At 31.3% G+C, this 17,146-nt stretch overlaps 2 protein-coding genes across 9 annotated transcripts; both read right to left on the reverse strand.

The window, feature by feature from the left end:
• Positions 1–7,850: 7,850 nt before the first annotated feature.
• LOC106794019 (sulfide:quinone oxidoreductase, mitochondrial) lies at positions 7,851–12,679 on the reverse strand. 5 transcript variants are annotated; one of them, XM_014761398.1, is made up of 10 exons: positions 12,409–12,679; positions 12,118–12,230; positions 11,935–12,046; positions 11,624–11,848; positions 11,339–11,539; positions 10,971–11,180; positions 10,705–10,891; positions 10,378–10,624; positions 10,205–10,291; positions 7,851–8,493 (listed from the first exon to the last, which is right to left on the reverse strand). In XM_014761398.1, exons 2-9 carry the CDS (start codon positions 12,198–12,200, stop codon positions 10,225–10,227), a joined length of 1,332 nt encoding a protein of 443 aa, XP_014616884.1. In that variant the 5' UTR covers positions 12,201–12,230; positions 12,409–12,679; the 3' UTR covers positions 7,851–8,493; positions 10,205–10,224. The 5 variants fall into 5 exon arrangements, with proteins under 5 accessions (XP_014616884.1, XP_014616883.1, XP_014616885.1 ...); XM_014761397.1 differs by lacking the exon at positions 7,851–8,493 and having other exon boundaries at positions 9,860–10,291; XM_014761399.1 differs by lacking the exon at positions 7,851–8,493 and having other exon boundaries at positions 9,860–10,291; positions 12,538–12,666.
• Positions 12,680–14,147: 1,468 nt separating this feature from the next.
• Positions 14,148–15,747, reverse strand: LOC106794018 (coatomer subunit zeta-1). 4 transcript variants are annotated; one of them, XM_014761394.1, is made up of 6 exons: positions 15,665–15,747; positions 14,922–15,167; positions 14,709–14,842; positions 14,553–14,643; positions 14,409–14,417; positions 14,150–14,314 (listed from the first exon to the last, which is right to left on the reverse strand). In XM_014761394.1, the coding sequence occupies exons 1-6, from the start codon at positions 15,680–15,682 to the stop codon at positions 14,267–14,269; spliced, it is 546 nt and encodes a 181-aa protein (XP_014616880.1). In that variant the 5' UTR covers positions 15,683–15,747; the 3' UTR covers positions 14,150–14,266. The 4 variants fall into 4 exon arrangements, with proteins under 4 accessions (XP_014616881.1, XP_014616879.1, XP_014616880.1 ...); XM_014761392.1 differs by lacking the exon at positions 15,665–15,747 and adding an exon at positions 15,471–15,631; XM_014761395.1 differs by lacking the exon at positions 14,409–14,417 and having other exon boundaries at positions 14,148–14,314.
• Between the last annotated feature and the right edge of the window lie 1,399 nt (positions 15,748–17,146).

The following is a 17,146-nucleotide window of genomic DNA, read 5'->3' on the forward strand; positions in this document are numbered from 1 at the left end:
GTCAAATAAATGAAAATGATTGATGGTAGTGTATAGGAACACGTGTTACAATATTGATCCTATAGAATTATTTTAACGTATAATCTACAAAATAAAACAAAAAAAAATATAAGAATATAAAAGAGATTAGATTTTTTAGAATTTAATAATTGTAAAAGTATAATAAATATATACGATATAATAGAATATATATATATATATATATATATCCTACCTCCTATCGTATATATTTATTATACTTTTACAATTAGAACGATACTCGTTGACAATGGCGTGTGATAACGAAAGGGGTTAAATTTACTCGCAATAAAGTTACATTTGAAAACGTTTGACCGAGTTAAGGACTTTTAGCCTACTTTGTCCTATAAGACTTCAAATTAGAAAAAAAGAAATAAAAGTTAAAAAGGATGGGTGGTGGTGATGGTGGTTGGTGGTGGTGGTGGAAGACAAGAAGTTCAAAAAGAAAAGAAGAAAGAGATTCCATAAGGATGTAAGTCCTGCAGTAAAACGAAAGAAAGTAAATCTCGCAGGCTCTTCGTTGGAAGCTAATAAAGGTTAAAGAAGAAACGGTGCAGTGTCGAGCTGTAGGCGAGTTAATTCCATCAAGGGAGACCTGATTCATTATCCAATATCTAGCCTCGTAAATCGTGCTACCGCTAAATAAATTATTCCCAGGAAAAAGAAAAAGAAGAAAAAAAAGAAAAAGAAGAAGAAAAAGAAGAAGAAGATCGTCTTCTCGCGTTGACCTTACACGAATTTCTTTATCACGTTTTACGTAAATTATCCTGTTAACTGACTGATCGACAATATTTCAAAACATTATTTTCTTACAAAAGATTTATCTAGTTAACAATTCTTTTAATTGTTTACTTTTCGTTTTTTTTAAAAAAAAATATTCGTTGAAATGCTATTCACATGCGAAAAAGTGAAACAAAAGTGACGACACAAAATTACGCGGCGGACAACAACACCACCATCACCACCACCAACATCACCACCATCGCTACCACCTACGTTGGTAATTTTTTATTCAAAGAAATTTTTCTTTTTTAAACGTTAGAATCACTAAAAAAAGTCTGTTCAATTTTATCTCGTAAAACTTTCTTTGAAAGAAAATAGTAAAAGAAAAGAAAAGAAAAGAAAAGAAGAGGAAAGAAAAGAAAAAGAAAAAAGTATCCAAGTGTGTCTAACCGGTGACATAATTGCAGACAATTTCCGTAAACTTCTCACCATCTGTTAACCATCTTTTCACAAAAAAATCTAACATTTATTTCTTACCTAACCTATTCTTTTTAACTTTTTCATCATATATTTTTTATCAATTCTTTTATAAATAGACAAAAAAAGATAGATTCGTAGTAACCGCAATAAATCACTCGTAATTATTCTCGAATGTCGTAATAATATTTTGGATTCGTTTTAACGTGACTATTTTTTTTTGTCCTCGTGCACGTTTTTGTCCACATATCAAAAAGCAACGAAATTTTTAACAGATTTTTCTACAGTTTGCTTACTTTTTCGTAGAGGAAAAAAACTGAGAATAGTATTTTCGAATGGAAACTATTAGAAGAATTAAAAGAACGTTCACACAAATCGATAAGTTAAATCGTTCAATTTATTTATCCATCAAAGTAACGTGTACGTACTTTTGTAGTTACCACCTTGTGTGTTTATGTCTCTACGTGTGTATGTGTGTATACACGAAAATCAACTTTTACTTCAATAAATCCGTCGGACTATCTCCACGATGTTTTAATCAAACTAAAGTCACCGAAGTTTTATTCAACGGTAGTACTACTATTTCATTATCAACGATACCTATTTCCCCATCTATGTATATATCATCGACACGGACATTTTTTTATGACTCCGCCTATGAATTCGTCGAAAGATTGAAATACGTGAGTGTCATTCTTTGCCGTAAGTTCTTCTTCGATGTCGAAAATTAATCATATCTCTTCCATTCTTGACAGTTAAAACAAAGAAGGAAAATAAAAAAAAAAAGAATTAAATTCTATGAAGTGTACAATTTTCCTATAGAAATAAATGTTAATTTATTTTCTTTTAAATTCCATTTCATTTTATAAAATTAATGATTTTTGACACAAGCATTTAGTAGTTGCAAACAAAAATATCTTTTATACTAGGACACCCATAATAATTTATTTGCAATTTTTTATTGGCATTGAAAAAAAATATGTCATTTCATCATTTCTTCTTCTTCTTCTTTTCTAACAAATCCTTTTAGAAAAATTCAACCCCTTTCCTTATAATCTTCATTTAGAAATCCTTTTTTTTGTCTTTTCTTTTTTTTTTTTTTTTTTTTTCAAGAACATTCTCCTATTGTTCCCTTTTCTACGAAAAATTATTGCTCCGTTCGATTTTAACTGTACTTAAGAGATAGAATTTCTCTTTTTTTAAAAAAAAAAAAGAACTAATATATCATTCCACGTAGATAATGAATATCGATGACGAATAAACGAAAGTCTTTAGGAGAAATACACTTTTTGTTGAGATCTATCAACGAGAAAAAGAGAGAGAGAGAGAGAGAGGGTTTTTTCTCAATAAAATAGAATTCAGTTCAACGGATGAAAAAAAAAACAAAGGAAGAAAGGGGAAAGGGATTTGAAAAAGGAGAGTGAACGAATGTTCGTTCCGCACCACCAACAAATTTGCTTTACAAAAAAGGAAACAAAATTTAGGTCAAGAGTATCATCAGTAGGATGTTTGTGATCTAAAATAATCAACGTTGAAAAAAGAAGAGTGAAATGAATTGGAAGTAACATAAAAGGATACCGAAGAAAGAAAAAAAGAAAGAAAGAAACATATGAAACTTATTCATTCAATACGAATCCTTCTAAATATTTCAACCCCTATTTATCAATCTTGAATATTTGTCTATTTAACGAAACATAATTAAAGGTATCATTTACCCTGTTAAGAAAAGTTTTCTAAGGGTAAACCCCGTGAAGGTATCATAATAGTCGATTTTTTGAAATCATTGTAAACGAATACTATTCGATGATTTTATTACACACACGAACGATTAATATAAGAAATTTCAACGTTAAATAATAATAACTCGGTTCAGATTCAATGTTAAATGCAAAAATTTAATAGTAAGTTTCTCCTATTGGTTGTATTGAAAATTTCAAAATGAAATTATTTAAAAAGTATGTATAATTATTAATATCCAAATTTGTAATTAACCAATTAGTTATTTTTCTCTCGTCCATAAAAATAAAATTATTAATAAATAAGTATAGTAGGGAAATTGGAGATTAAAAAGAACTAGAACTTAGTTTTGATTAATTGAACGTTTCGTCCCTTTATTGGGACTTCTTCAGCAATTGGAAATTTTATTTTTTTTGTTATTTTAATATTGTGAATTATTATTATTATTATTTGATTTTTTTTCTTATTTTAATATTGTGAATTAAATAACAAAAAAGAATAAAATTTCCAATTGCCGAAGAAGTCCCAATAAAGGGACGAAACGTCCAATTAATCTAAACTAAGTTCTAGTTCTTTTTAATGTCCAATTTTCCTACGATACTTATTTATTTTTAATTAACATTGTCCAACACAATCGATCAATAATGCATTCAAATCTTAAAAGATGAAATCTATGAGAAGAAGAGAAAAGGAGAAAGGTTTACTGAAACTAATAAGGGCCACGGTTTCATCGAACCCCCTTCAATTTTTTTTAAATTTTACACACTTGTAATAGTCCATTAGAAACATTTATTATGCTTTTAAACATTGCGTATATTATATTCAGCAGTTTGCGAAAAAACGCGAATTAAAATTTCACATAGATACGTATTTCTGTAGCTGTAGTAGTATCTAAGCGACACTGTGTGTGTGTGTATGTGTGATGCCACTAATATTTATATCTTATCTCGACAGGGTTAACTATATTTTCCTTATTTTATTCTCCGTGTATGTGTGAAAAGCTTGCATTCATAAAATGCAGTATATTTCGGAAAAATTTATGTTTCGTGTGCCTGTACGACGAAGTTTATAGGTGGACGACTTTCTTTAGGTCAAGGATAAGTTTATCCTTTTAACGTTTTCAATCATTTACATTCAGCTCTCTAAAGAGTTGTATTTAAATGAGACCAAACAACCTTGACACGTTGAAGAATGAAAATGAAGAGTTTCGAGAAAAGATATGTTTTTCGAAAATAGTTTGTAAACGAAAAACGATAGTTTAAAGAAAGGGACAAGAAAAGGATCAATATATCGGTCCTATTGAAATGGAACTATAGTCACACCGTATCCTAGGATATTTGTTATACTTAAAAGGTACTATTATAAGAAAAATGTTATTCTAAACAACGTTATTATATTCAATTTTCTTTTTGAAAGAAAATCAAATTGAAATAAATAACAGTCAATTATTGTCCGACACAATTCCTATCATAATAATAATAACCCGTTGAAACCATATTAATTCTTTAACGGCGATAATTATTAACTTAAAAGGAAGTTACTCTAGGGGATAGAATATTCAATGTAAACATCGTAAAATAGTTTAATGTTTCATGATCGTGTAAAAGGTGAAAACCACGTAATTTCATCAAATTTGTATAACCTTGAATAATTAGTTATATAATACCTCTTACCAGAGATAAAATATATACAATATATATATATATATTTCCTTAAGTTACTTGAAATATTATTATGATAAACGTATGAGAGAAAAATAACATATACATATATATATAAAATATATACCAAAAAAAAAGGATCTTTTTCTTAACGAGACAACAATAATATTATATAACGTTAATTAAATGATAAGAAAAAAAAAAAAAAAGAAGAACAAGTAATGAAAGTATCTTGGAAGCAAAGTATAAAGTTAAGAAAATGTAGAATAGGCGTTAAGAGATGGGTGGCGGAGGGGGATGGGGGGGCGGGGGTGGGACGATGAGGAGGAGGTTTCGTTGAGGTCGCAGGTGGCAACGCTCAAAGCCAATTATGCGAACGTAGCATGGGATAGGAGTCGTTCTCGCAAATCCCCTCCTTCCTCGTGTACGTGCCGACGGACAGTGAGATGAGGCAAAAGAGGGTAGTTTGGGGTTGACTAGGTGATACGATACCAAGAGAGAAGTGCAGACTTGACTGCCCTATAACGGATTAACGGCTACGATTTATTCGCAAGTAATTGCTTCCGCCCTTTAATTAACTCACATTTATTTCGTGTAATGGCGTACGGCGGCACACGGACGGACGGAAAACAATAGTTTAACTTACAAAATATTCTCGATTAAAATGTTTTTTTTTTTTTTCGGAATCCTGACATTCTTCGAAGATAAATTTCATCTATTAGGGTTAATCAAAATAGGTACGTGCATTGTTTTGGTCTTTTTTTTTTTTTAATTAATTAATATTTTTCACAAAGTAAAGTATTTTTCGAAACAATCGAACGCACGAACATTTGATTCACCCCATAATAATCGTAGCATAAAAACTAAAGATCGGTATTTTGCAAAAGACTATATTATACTAATTTCTGATACGGAAAAATGTTCTCCAATTCCTATTGGTAAGCATTTAGTAAACGATAAAGTATGGTCCGAGTACCCCCAAGACTAACCCCTTATCTTTCCTATTATCGATATCTGGCGAAGGACCAATATGGCCTCTGCGTGGTCGCCATGGTTACGTCCGATATACTCGCTCAACGACGGGGAGTCCCATCATCCGCGTTATTATCGTACTTCGCCATAAATAAGGAGAGAGTACTATCTCATTTCAGCTACACTGTGAGAGTATATATATATATATATATATATATATATATATATACCTTTTGTCATATCTTTTCTATTCGTATAGAATTTATTTTCAAAAAAAAAAAAAAAGAGATTAACTCAATCTTAAAATGTCCTTCTTTTTATGAGAAGAATATTTTGAGGATGATGATCAGGGATTAAAAAATCGATTAGAAAAAAAATATTGATTTATTTATCGTGTCTTCTCTTATAACGTTTATCATTAAATTAATATCGTGATCGATTAAACAAATTGTCATTAATAAATCACAGTTTGAAAAAAGCTATCCATTTAGATTGATAAGACAACAAGTAAGGTTTTACTTGTAAGATAAATTTTGTGGAATCGGTTTAAGAGAATAAAGGGAGAAAAATTTCTCGCAGAATGTTAAGGTGGAAAAGGGTCGGGAGGAGAGACCGATGATATCGCTGACGAGAGCCGCCGTATTGGCTGCCACCCAATGCAATTGGGTTGGTTCGTATGTTCGAGAAAAGGCGATAAGACTACACTGCCGCCATTTTGACTATTACAGTTCTACTACGAAAAGCTAAGCTTTCTCTCTCTCTCTCTTTCTCTCTCTCTCTTTCTCCCTCTCCTACTACTACTACCCTTCGTGTATCCTTTTATCGAAAGATAAAGATTGTACTATTCCGTCGCTACACTTAAATTTGCCCGATCTCTATTCTGACTTATATATCTCGAGAAATCATCGAATAAATCAATTCACGTTTTGATATTGTTTGATTGTGTTGAGAAAATAGCTTACGTAATTGTCTGTCCTAGAAATAGTGAAATATGTGTTTCGTAGAATTTAATCTGATTTGATTAAATTACGAATAACTTCGAGTTGACAAAATTATCTTTTGGAAAATAAACGAAACTAATATTATTTCGAATATTCTCGATTATCGGACAAAAATAAAAGAAAATGTGATGGAAGGAGAGAAAAAAAAAAAAGAAACCATAATCATGCTCGAGACTATGGGTATAGATATGATATTAAGAAACTCTGACATGAGAAAGTATTATTTGTAAAAAGAGAGAATACATTAGCCATTCTTCGGATAAAAAAAAAAAAAAAGAACGGAAGTTTTAGGTAGCATGATGTATCCTGGGGTCGTATCTAATCCATGAATACCCTGAGGACAATATAGTAGCAAGAATAGGGCCAACATTAAGACATTCCTTTTTTGTAATTTATGTTCCACTATTTGCCAACAAAGATTGCGGATGACACTTTAAGATAAACTGATTTTCTCAGATCTGAATCGTCTGAAAAATTATCTTCCCTCGCGCTACTATACTCGAGCAAAGATCTTTACGTTAAAACAAGAACAAAATTATCGAATTGAGAAGAAACATTTAGAAATATTAACAATACGAACAACTTCTTTTCTTTATTCGTAATTCGTTATTAAATTTTCATATTTCTAGAAGAAAAATAATACAAAAAAAAGAGGAAAAAAATTTATCTCGTAAAATGTCCAACACGTTTCCCGTTTGATTTATTTCCGGTTTCTTCCTGTTTGGACCGCACCAGTCGAATCTGAATGAAGAAGAAGAAAAAGATGAAGAAGAAGAAGAGAATGAATGGCAAAAATGTACAGTGGCACAAAAAAATACGTCTGAATAGAACACGTACGACCCATGTGGTAAGGAACATGCTGAGTTTACGCAATCTATAGAAAAAAGACAATACAGAAAACTTAAACAGTTACCTCAAACACTACCAAAATTCTATTCTTCTTATTTCTAATAGTCAAAAAAAAAGTCCGACGTAAGTTTTTTTTTTTTTATATCGGAATCCAAAGGGGAAACCTGACCAACAGAAGAGACTTTGTCGATATTAAAAGAGGAGATACTGACAAATAGAGATTCCTTCCGAACATAGATGGTTTTTCGTTAAAGTTTTAAGACCATGACTGATTTTTAGAGAGAAAAAAATTCAAAGATAACTATAAAGGGACATAACTTAAATTTTTGACGGACCAAGGACACTTATTATTCGAAAATAAATTTTCTAATCGGCTACTGAACATTTCTATTCTTCAAAGGTAGCCGAATATCTTTCGGCTTCCAATAAACATTTTTTTCCTGGATTTATTCACGAAAAGGTATATCTACTAACTTTCTAAAAATTCTATCAAAAGAAAATTCGGTAAATGGTGAGAGAATAATCTACGATATTTCAAAGAGTCAAATGAAATAACGTTGATTTGGCTTTGAATAAGAAGTTTAGTTTGCGAGGATAAATGAATGATCTCGTTCTAAGGGGTAGGTACGACGATTAATACTAAACGCCCACCAACGGAGCACGGGTCACGTGCTGACATATGTGCTGGAAGGCTTTCCTATCGTTCATCCAGTCGTCTTTTCTGCGGGGGTGGTAAATAGGGTGTCATCGTGTTAAATGGCCCTGATGCTCCCATATCCATTCATGTGAATTCCTGCTTCTCCTGAATCTAACCGAGGCCAATTCTTGCGGCTAATTTCCACCGTTTATACGTTTAATTGCTTTCGCCAGCCACCTGGACCACTGCTAGCCGCAAGATGTTAGAACCGATTCCATTTTACAGGCTTTCCAACAACGTATGTACGAAGTGTTTATTGATTTACGAGAACGATACCGTCCGAGGGTGAGATTTTCCATCCGCGTGTGAAGAAGGGATATCCGTTACATTCCAAGACCATGCAAAACTGCGAACATTTCTAAACATTATTCTTTATTTTATCTCGTTCTCCTTAGATAAATAAGATAAAATCCTATTTGTCATTAATCCATGCATTCATCTCTAAATACATTTATATCTGAAAAAGTTAGAAAAAGTAAATTTCAAATTAACGAGACGTAGTATTTTTTTTCGTAAAGGTGATGAGAAAGAACGAAGATCGAATAACCAAGCAACCAACGAACCAACCCCCTCGTGTCAGAATATCGTCGTTATCAACGTCCTGTTCGTCTCTCAGGTGACAAGATCGTAAATCGTGGCATCGATGGACCGTTCGGTAAAAAAAAAAGAAAAAAAGGGAATACAAAAAAAAAAAGAGAGAGTGAACAATGGGTGGAGACGAGGTATGCCCGTGCGCGCGCGCGCGCATCGCGACACGCACACCGCTCTCCTCCTCTCCTCTCCTCTTGCAATCTCGAGGAAAATGAATGCCATAAATAAGCTCGGCCGGCCAATAATTCCGTCGCGATCGTACAACAAGAGTTTTTCATCCTCGATGGCAAAAGGGTGCCGGTGCTGATGCTTGTGTTTGTGTATCGCGTTCCTCTGATAGTCGGAATAGGTGGTAGGGGTGGTAAAAGGAAGGGGGTGAAAACGAGAGATTGTCGAGAGTTTACTCGGTAAACGGAGGAGGAAGACGAAGAGGAGAAAAGAGAGGGAAAAAACAGGAGACTGGGTGAGTGGCGGGGACGGGGGAGGGAGGGGGGAGTTGGACTGAATGTTGGAGAGGCCACCGTGTTGTGTTCCGTAATCAAATCTAAAATTCCCAGCGTGGAAGAATTCGATGAAAGAGTAACCAACGGGTACGATAGAATCGACACCAGCCTTGTCACATGACTCCAAATAACCGGCCAATGTCCTTCAGGTTCTCGGCGAAAAACCTTCCACTGTTATACGTGCGACTTCTCCTCCTACTTCCTCCTTCCTCCCCCTCCCCTTCCTGCCATCCTTGCATCAATCTTTAGATTTCCCTCGAGATTACGGAAAAATTCGTTTTTTTTAGACTCTCTCGACGCTTTACAGCGGTATCTGAATTATGCGAATTATCCTACTGGAGTATGGGATTATTCAAAGTATGATATTCTTTATCTATTTGGTATGGATTTTTTTTAAATCTCTCATCGAGAGATGACATTCATCAATGCCAAGGGAAATTATAGATTTATTTAGATGATATAAAAGTCGTTTAATCGTCGTGAAAAATGTTCTTTTTTTTATCAGGAGAGATTAAAATATTCAATTGCAAATGTTGAAGTATACGTAAGTAAAATAATACTCCCCTTTTTACTCCAGCTTTAGAATATGGATTATGCGTAGAACTTGAAAATTGGATCCACGTTGATTTGATTATTTATTTATGATTGGTTTTTTAGTATGCAACAACATTGTAATAACATTTATATAAAATTTTTATGATTGTAAAAATAGCATTAGAGAAATATGTTAAACATTTAATTTAATAACGATCACCTGTAATCATCATTTTCTTATGTTTAAATAGATAGAATATTTAATATAGATTTACGAAGAACAAAAACATTGCTTTGTAAAATACAGATAAAATATATATGCTGTGGATTATTATTTGCATTAACATACGTAATCTAATGTACGTGATCTATATTTATGCAATAACAACATAAAATATTTCATAAAATATTAACATACTCTCAAAATGGAAATATAAATACCTTTTATTCTTCCTTGAATTTTATGTTCCCTTAGATTTCATAAAACTTATATATTTTCGAAAAAATTCAGGACCGTTCCACCAACCTCTAAAATATATAAAATAATTACAAAAAATAAGTTTCTGTTTTCTTAAATTAATCTGAGAGAGCTACTTAAACTAAAAATTACAAACTTCAGCATAAGATTCCAATATAGAAACGGGAAGAAATATTTTTTCAGTAAAAACATGAAATATAATTCCTTGGATTGATCTACAGGAAACGTTTCCATGGGTTGCAATTTGTAGTCGAATTCAGCCATAATACATTTTCCATGTCCAGTAACCAATGGACAGGAAGCGTATCCTGTATATTTCATTACCATTGGCTTACCATCTAAGTCATCAATGATATTTTTGTAAAGAACTTTTGCTTGCGCAGCTGTAAATAATAAGATAAATAAATTTCCAGCATAATAATTTCTTATCTGCCAAATAATGACATAATTATTAATTCATTACCTACAGCTGCCATAGTTTTGGAGTTCGGTGTATTACAACAATCGCCTATTCCAAAGATATTAGAATACTTAGTATGTTTCAATGTACCAGGATCAACTGACAAAAATCCAGTCTTATCTGTCAATTTAGGATGTTTTTTCAAAACATCTGGTGGTCCCATCGGAGGGCATACATGTAACAACGAGTACTAAACATAAATTTTAATAATTTATATATATATATAAATTATATGAAATATTGTACGTAATAATATTGAAAGTACTCACTTTCATTGTAGAAGTTTCACCTGGAGCATCTAAATTCTCGAATGTCGCTTCTCGTTTATCAATGTCTATTTTTACAAGATTTGATCTCGTTTTAACATTAATGTTTCTTTTTTCGCAAATCTTCCAAAGGGCATCCGCATATTTTTTGACACCGAAAATAACAGGTAAGGATGTATGATAAATCACTCCTACGTCTTTACGTACATTTGTCTAAAACAAACGAACAAATGCATTTGTTAGAATTACGTATTTTATTTCACATTTTTGATTTAGTTTTAGTCACGTAGAATCACCCTCTACTCGTTTGTATCACCAATTACAGGATATCCTGCATATCGTGTAATTTTAAAAATTATATAACAATATACTTTTACAAAGTAATCCTCAGCTAGATAAGCAATTTTCTGTGGCGCGCCTGGACATTTGACAGGAGTATTTGGAAATGTAAATATAGCTGTACCGTCCTTGGTCCTTTTAATTTTATTAAATACATGCGGTACAGTGTCCGATCCATAAATGGAACAAACTTGTGATTCTGCACTTTGAAGACCATCTTTCAAACCTGGTAACTATTAAAAATATTATAGAAGTCAGATTATATATTAGAAAATAAAAAGACATATGTATAATAATGAAAGTAATCATTCGCTTACTTGATCCCAATTAATTTGTAAACCTAATGCGACAATTAAAGTATCATATTGCACGGTGTCACCATTATTTGTAGTAATTTGATTATTTTCAGGATCAAAACCAATCACGCTATCTTTTATCCATTTTGCATTTTTAGGAAGCACGCTCTTCATCGGTTTCTTTGAGTAATTGTAAGAACCAATACCACAACCGATTAAAGTAAAAAGTGGTTGATAATAATGAACCTATGGAATAATTATACAACAATAAAAATTAATGGATATTAAATAAACTGCATAAAAAAATCAAATTTAGTGAACATCATTTTTACCTCGCTTGGTTCAACTACTATAACTCCGTTGGATAATCCTCTTAATTTTCTTGCAAATTTTGCTGCCATCGTACAACCACCAGTACCGCCACCGACTACTAGAACTTTACAACTATAAATACGTAGTAATTATAAATAAAAATAATCGCAAATTAAAAAATTAATTGTAAACAATTTACTTACGAATGATGAACTTGTCTATGCATGGTTTTAATTAATATGCTTTTAGGAGATAATAAGAAATTGTAACCCATTGCAAGAGACATGTTAAAATTCACACTTCTTATGTAGCTCACCTATAAAATAAATAAAATATATTATAAACATATTATAATAAAGGAAATCAGAATTAAACGTAATTATTTAAATACTTCAACAAATTTAATCCAATTTCAATCTTATATTTTCGATAAATCTAAATTAGTACGATTAGAAACAATTAACGTTTGTAAAAGATAATAATACTGCACTTACTAATAGAAAATTATTGTAGGATGTGACGTGATATGACGTGAAACCCAATTAAATAAAGGTTATACGAATTTGTACAGTGATATTTACTTTATCATTTATCAGAATATTTTACTTGACATATAAACTTACATGGACTTATCTTATTGAATTTCTGAATCCTACTTTTCTTTATTACCATAATGTTTAGCATAACTGTTATTAACAACACATATAAATAATGTTAAAAAACTACCTGCATTCATTCATACACTCACTTGTAACAAAATGTTATGAATAGCTTTTATTTTTTTTTAAATAGAAATCATCTTTATCATCTGCAGGTACATAGATTTAATCCGAGCGCAACCTGTACGATTGTCACTTAACATATATCTTTATCGAGCAAGTTTAACAGTACACACTTATCCTCTGATGGTAAAAAAGAGTAAGAAAAAGAATGAATTTAAAAAGTCATTGATAATGAAGAAAATTGTAAATGAGTAAATAAATATAAATACGTCGTTTATTCAAAAATTTTGTGAATCGAACGAGATTTAATTATATATTAAATTCTACAATAAAATATTATTTCATTACATTTAATTGCCGGAGAAGTAAAGATAAAGTTAAGAAAAGATAGAAGAAAGGAAGCCTCAACGAGGTCGCAGGTGGCGATGCTCAAAGGCAATTATGCGAACATAACATAGGATCGGTATCGTTCTCGCAAATCCCCTTCCTTGTATAGGTGCCAACGGCCAGTGAGATGAGACGAAAGAGGGTAGTTTGGGGTTAGATAGGTGATACGATACGAAAAGAGAAGTGCAGACTTGACTGCGCTATAACGGATTAACGGCTGCGATTTATTCGCAAGTAATTGCTTTCGCCCTTTAATTAACTCGCATTTATTTCGTATAATGGCATACGGCGGCACACGAATAGCTAGCTTACTGCTCCGTTCTTCGATTATTTTCAGAGAAAACAATATGATCGCCATTCGGAAAATTTTCGATTATATAATATTTTAATATAATTCAAAAAGAGATTTAATTTAATTGTAAGGAAAAATAAAGATTGATATTTTGCAAAAGACTATCCTTATTGGTACGAACAACTTCTCCTATCCCTATTGCTAAGCATATAGAAAATGATAAAGTATAGTCTAAGAACCTATTCTTATTTTTACTCTCTGATATCATTATATTATCATTATGATAATTACAATATTGTTGAAATAATTTCAATTTGACTTTGAATAGTTTTGTTCAGAATAAATCAATAATCTCATTCGTCCGATAGGGTGATTAATACTAAATGCCCACCAATGGAGCACGGTTACATACTGACATATGGGCTGAAAGGCTTTCCTACCGTTCATTCAGCTATCTTTTCTGCAGGGGTGGTAAATAGGGTGTCAAAGTGCTAAATAGCCCTGATGCTCATGTATCTATTCACGTAGCGTGCTTCTTCTGAATCTAACCAAAGTCAATTCTTGCAGCTAATTTTCACCATTTATACACTTAATTGCTTTCACTGGCCACCTGGACCACCGATACTCGCAAAATGTTAAAAGCGATTTTATTTAACATGCTTCTCAGCATTTGTATGGGATTTATTGACTTATCACGTTTATAAAAAAATGATATTGAATATTTAATATTTCTTTATAATCAATGTTAAAGAGTATATTTAAGTAAAATAATACTCTCCTTGCTTAGTTGTTTTTGTGGACTGTGCAAATAATTTGAGAGAATTGGAAAATGAATCTAAGTTGATAATTTATTTACATATTATTTCTATAATATGCAACAGCAATTGTGATAATATTTATAAAATTTTTTTTATGACTGTAAAAATAACATTGCTATAATATATAAAGAATTCATTTTAATAATGACCACTTTAGCTGCTCCTTTGCCGATTGCAATACCTAGAACAAAAAAGGGAATTTAAAAAATGATGAAATGTACTGAAAAGAAAAAATGCAATAGCCCAATTATTCCTAAGAATCACTGTAGACTTACAATCAGGGACTGTGCGAAGAAGGAAGAACGATGCGTGAACACAAAATAAAGAAATCGGAAATATTTCTATCCTCTCAGTTAACAAAGATATATCTAACATTTGTTAATTTATTTAAACGAATGAAACATATAATCGAGTATTACCTGTGCAACTGTTTGTTCTCCAAGTGGTATGTCATCAGTCCTTAATGCGACCCTTTGAACGACACTAGTAGCATCGGCATCTAAAATGATCCTAAAGAAAATTTAGATTTTAGATGCATTCTCAAATCACAAATGTACTTATTTCTATATACGTACCCTCCATCACAAATTTCATCCATCGCTAGCATTACTATGTCTAAGCTGTCTAACACTGCTCTTTTCTCAACATTTTTTCTAAGAATTTGACTCACGGAATCATACAAACAATTGAGAACACTCATCAGAATCAACTGAAACATATTTTGCATACTAGTGTCATCGTATTTTATATAAAAACATAAAATTGTACGTATAAAAATTGTTATGTACCTCATTTTCATGCGAACTTCCCATTACGTAGAAAAATAAATCTACGTTACTCCTATAAACGCAAGTTAAACCATCAAGCATAATAATCTCTGCATTGGCTCTATGGGTTTTATTGAAGAGATTCTTTTCAAATGCTTTCTGTTCCTTCGCTGTTGGGAATATGTTTTTATCGTAATATTTAGCAAGGATTCTGTTGCCGTCGTTATCAAGTATAGCCATACCTTTGACGGTATACAATGTCGGTTCCTAAAATTATCATTTTTAAATACAAACGTATTATCAAAGAAATATATTCACTATGGCAAAATGCATACGTTTAAATACAAACAAGTTAGTTAGTTAATATTCACAATTACAATATTAAATTACGTTTGAAATGAAATTTTAATAAACCCATCTCTATTAAAACATTATAAAAGATTATAAATTTAAAAAAAAGTTATAAAAATATTATTTATTAACAAAATTAATAATAATAGTGATAAGAAGAACGTTTAAAAAATAAACAAAACAATCAATCAATCATAAACGCAAATGTGATAATCATACACAGATGTAAAGATCATTCTGTACAAGGCTGTACGGGATTGAAGTGAGGTTATGTTGACTAGACTTCGACGAACCAGCCCGATTCATGATTTCGATTGAACAAGACGACACTATTACCGAAACTAAATAGCAATGAAACTAGTTTTTATATAACGAATGCAAACAAAATTTCAATGTTATTTAACAGAACCTACCAATAACTGAACGTTCATGTTTACGTTTAATTCGACGTGTCAAACATGCCAACATAAACTTTAATAGAACTGCTACGTCATCAAATTACTAACCCTTTTGTCACTATGGCGCGTATATTTAAAAAATCATTCGGCGAAACTATTTTGTCTATCAATAATCTTCCATGCAGTTGCCAAAGATTGTTGTATTATGTTAAAAAATTTCATCTCTTTGTCGAATATATATAATTTATATTTTAAAAATATGAAAAATTATTTTTTATTCTTAAACATAAAATGATTGGAAAAGGAAAAATAATGTAGACAATAGATATATATTTTTCGTTATTTTGTTGCTGTTTTCTTTATTTAAGGATAACTTTCTAACGCTGTCCCGAATTAGTAGGCAAGCTTCGCTCGTTTTCAAGTATTCCCAAACGTAATATCTTTTAATTTTGTCTTTTTCTTTTCTTTTATCGAAACAAAATACTCACAATAGATACTAAAAACTTATTATTCATTCAGGAGCACTTGAAATAGAAAAGATATATATATATATATATATAACTTAATTTGAATTTTTATTAGAAAACAATGACATAGGTGAGTGTTCGATAATTCAAGCTAAGTAACATTTCCCTATCTTCAATTTCATTTTTTCTTCTCCATAAAAATAGAACATATCATGTAAGAATACAGTTAAAAAATGTTTATTTTAGCTTCGATTATTTCTTTAATTTTAATTACAATTGCATATCGAAGAGCAATTACTTGTTTGAGTCCGACTAAATTCAAAGTCTGCGTTCGCCTACAAAAATTTATCTCTTCGATGATTAATCCTTCTTAACAATCAATGCTCCTAAAAACAAAACAAAAAAGAACCAAATTTACCAAACAATGACAATAAACGGCGGACTTTGAATTTAATTTTATTTTTTCTTTAATTAAAAAGATCAATTGAATTTAAAAAGAAATCCAATTCTTTTCATTACAGAAATTCGAATTCTTCATAAGCAAAGATATTCGATTTTCGATTTTACAATCGAAAATCGAAAATAGGAATACTCGCATAGACGTTTCGAAGTGTGAAAGTGTTTATACGAATTGTTTTACACAATTGTATTATATCGCAACCAATTATGAGGATTTTATTATCCGAACCCGAGGATTATTTTTAATGACGTTGAGTGTCCATTCCATCTAATTTGATGGTGAATTTAGGTGAGGTGGGAATCGGAAAAGTGGTAAGGGAAGATGCGCGAGCAAACACGCGCGAAATACAAATGCACGACTTGCGAACGGTAATTAGTAAGATAATATATATATATATATTCCTCGAATCGTTTCTCCTTTTTCTTTCTCTTCGTCTTTTATTTTCTCTTCTTTTAACTTCTTATATACTAAAGTTTATATACAATGTGGACGTGGGTTATTATTTTTCTTTGACTTCTTTCTTGTTCGTCCATCTTTTTTGTTTAAAAATTTCCTTTTTTTTTTTTTTTT

The sequence above is a fragment of the Polistes canadensis genome, unplaced genomic scaffold, assembly GCF_001313835.1.
Source record: "Polistes canadensis isolate GaletaPanama2010 unplaced genomic scaffold, ASM131383v1 scaffold_21, whole genome shotgun sequence".
NCBI classification, from domain to species: domain Eukaryota; kingdom Metazoa; phylum Arthropoda; class Insecta; order Hymenoptera; family Vespidae; genus Polistes; species Polistes canadensis.

What these genes read in the sequence shown, in the direction of transcription:
- LOC106794019 (XM_014761398.1), bottom strand. Translation starts at nt 12,200, where the DNA reads ATGTCTCTTGCAATGGGTTACAATTTCTTATTATCTCCTAAAAGCATA. An exon ending in CAAAACTATGGCAGCTGTAG is followed by an intron (nt 10,625 to 10,704) that starts GTAATGAATTAA and finishes TATTATTTACAG; the next exon opens with CTGCGCAAGCAAAAGTTCTT. An exon ending in TATTGGAATCTTATGCTGAA is followed by an intron (nt 10,292 to 10,377) that starts GTTTGTAATTTT and finishes TATATATTTTAG; the next exon opens with AGGTTGGTGGAACGGTCCTG.
- LOC106794018 (XM_014761392.1), bottom strand. Translation starts at nt 15,557, where the DNA reads ATGAATCGGGCTGGTTCGTCGAAGTCTAGTCAACATAACCTCACTTCA. An exon ending in AGAATGATCTTTACATCTGT is followed by an intron (nt 15,168 to 15,470) that starts GTATGATTATCA and finishes TGATAATTTTAG; the next exon opens with GAACCGACATTGTATACCGT. An exon ending in GATGAAATTTGTGATGGAGG is followed by an intron (nt 14,644 to 14,708) that starts GTACGTATATAG and finishes AATTTTCTTTAG; the next exon opens with GATCATTTTAGATGCCGATG.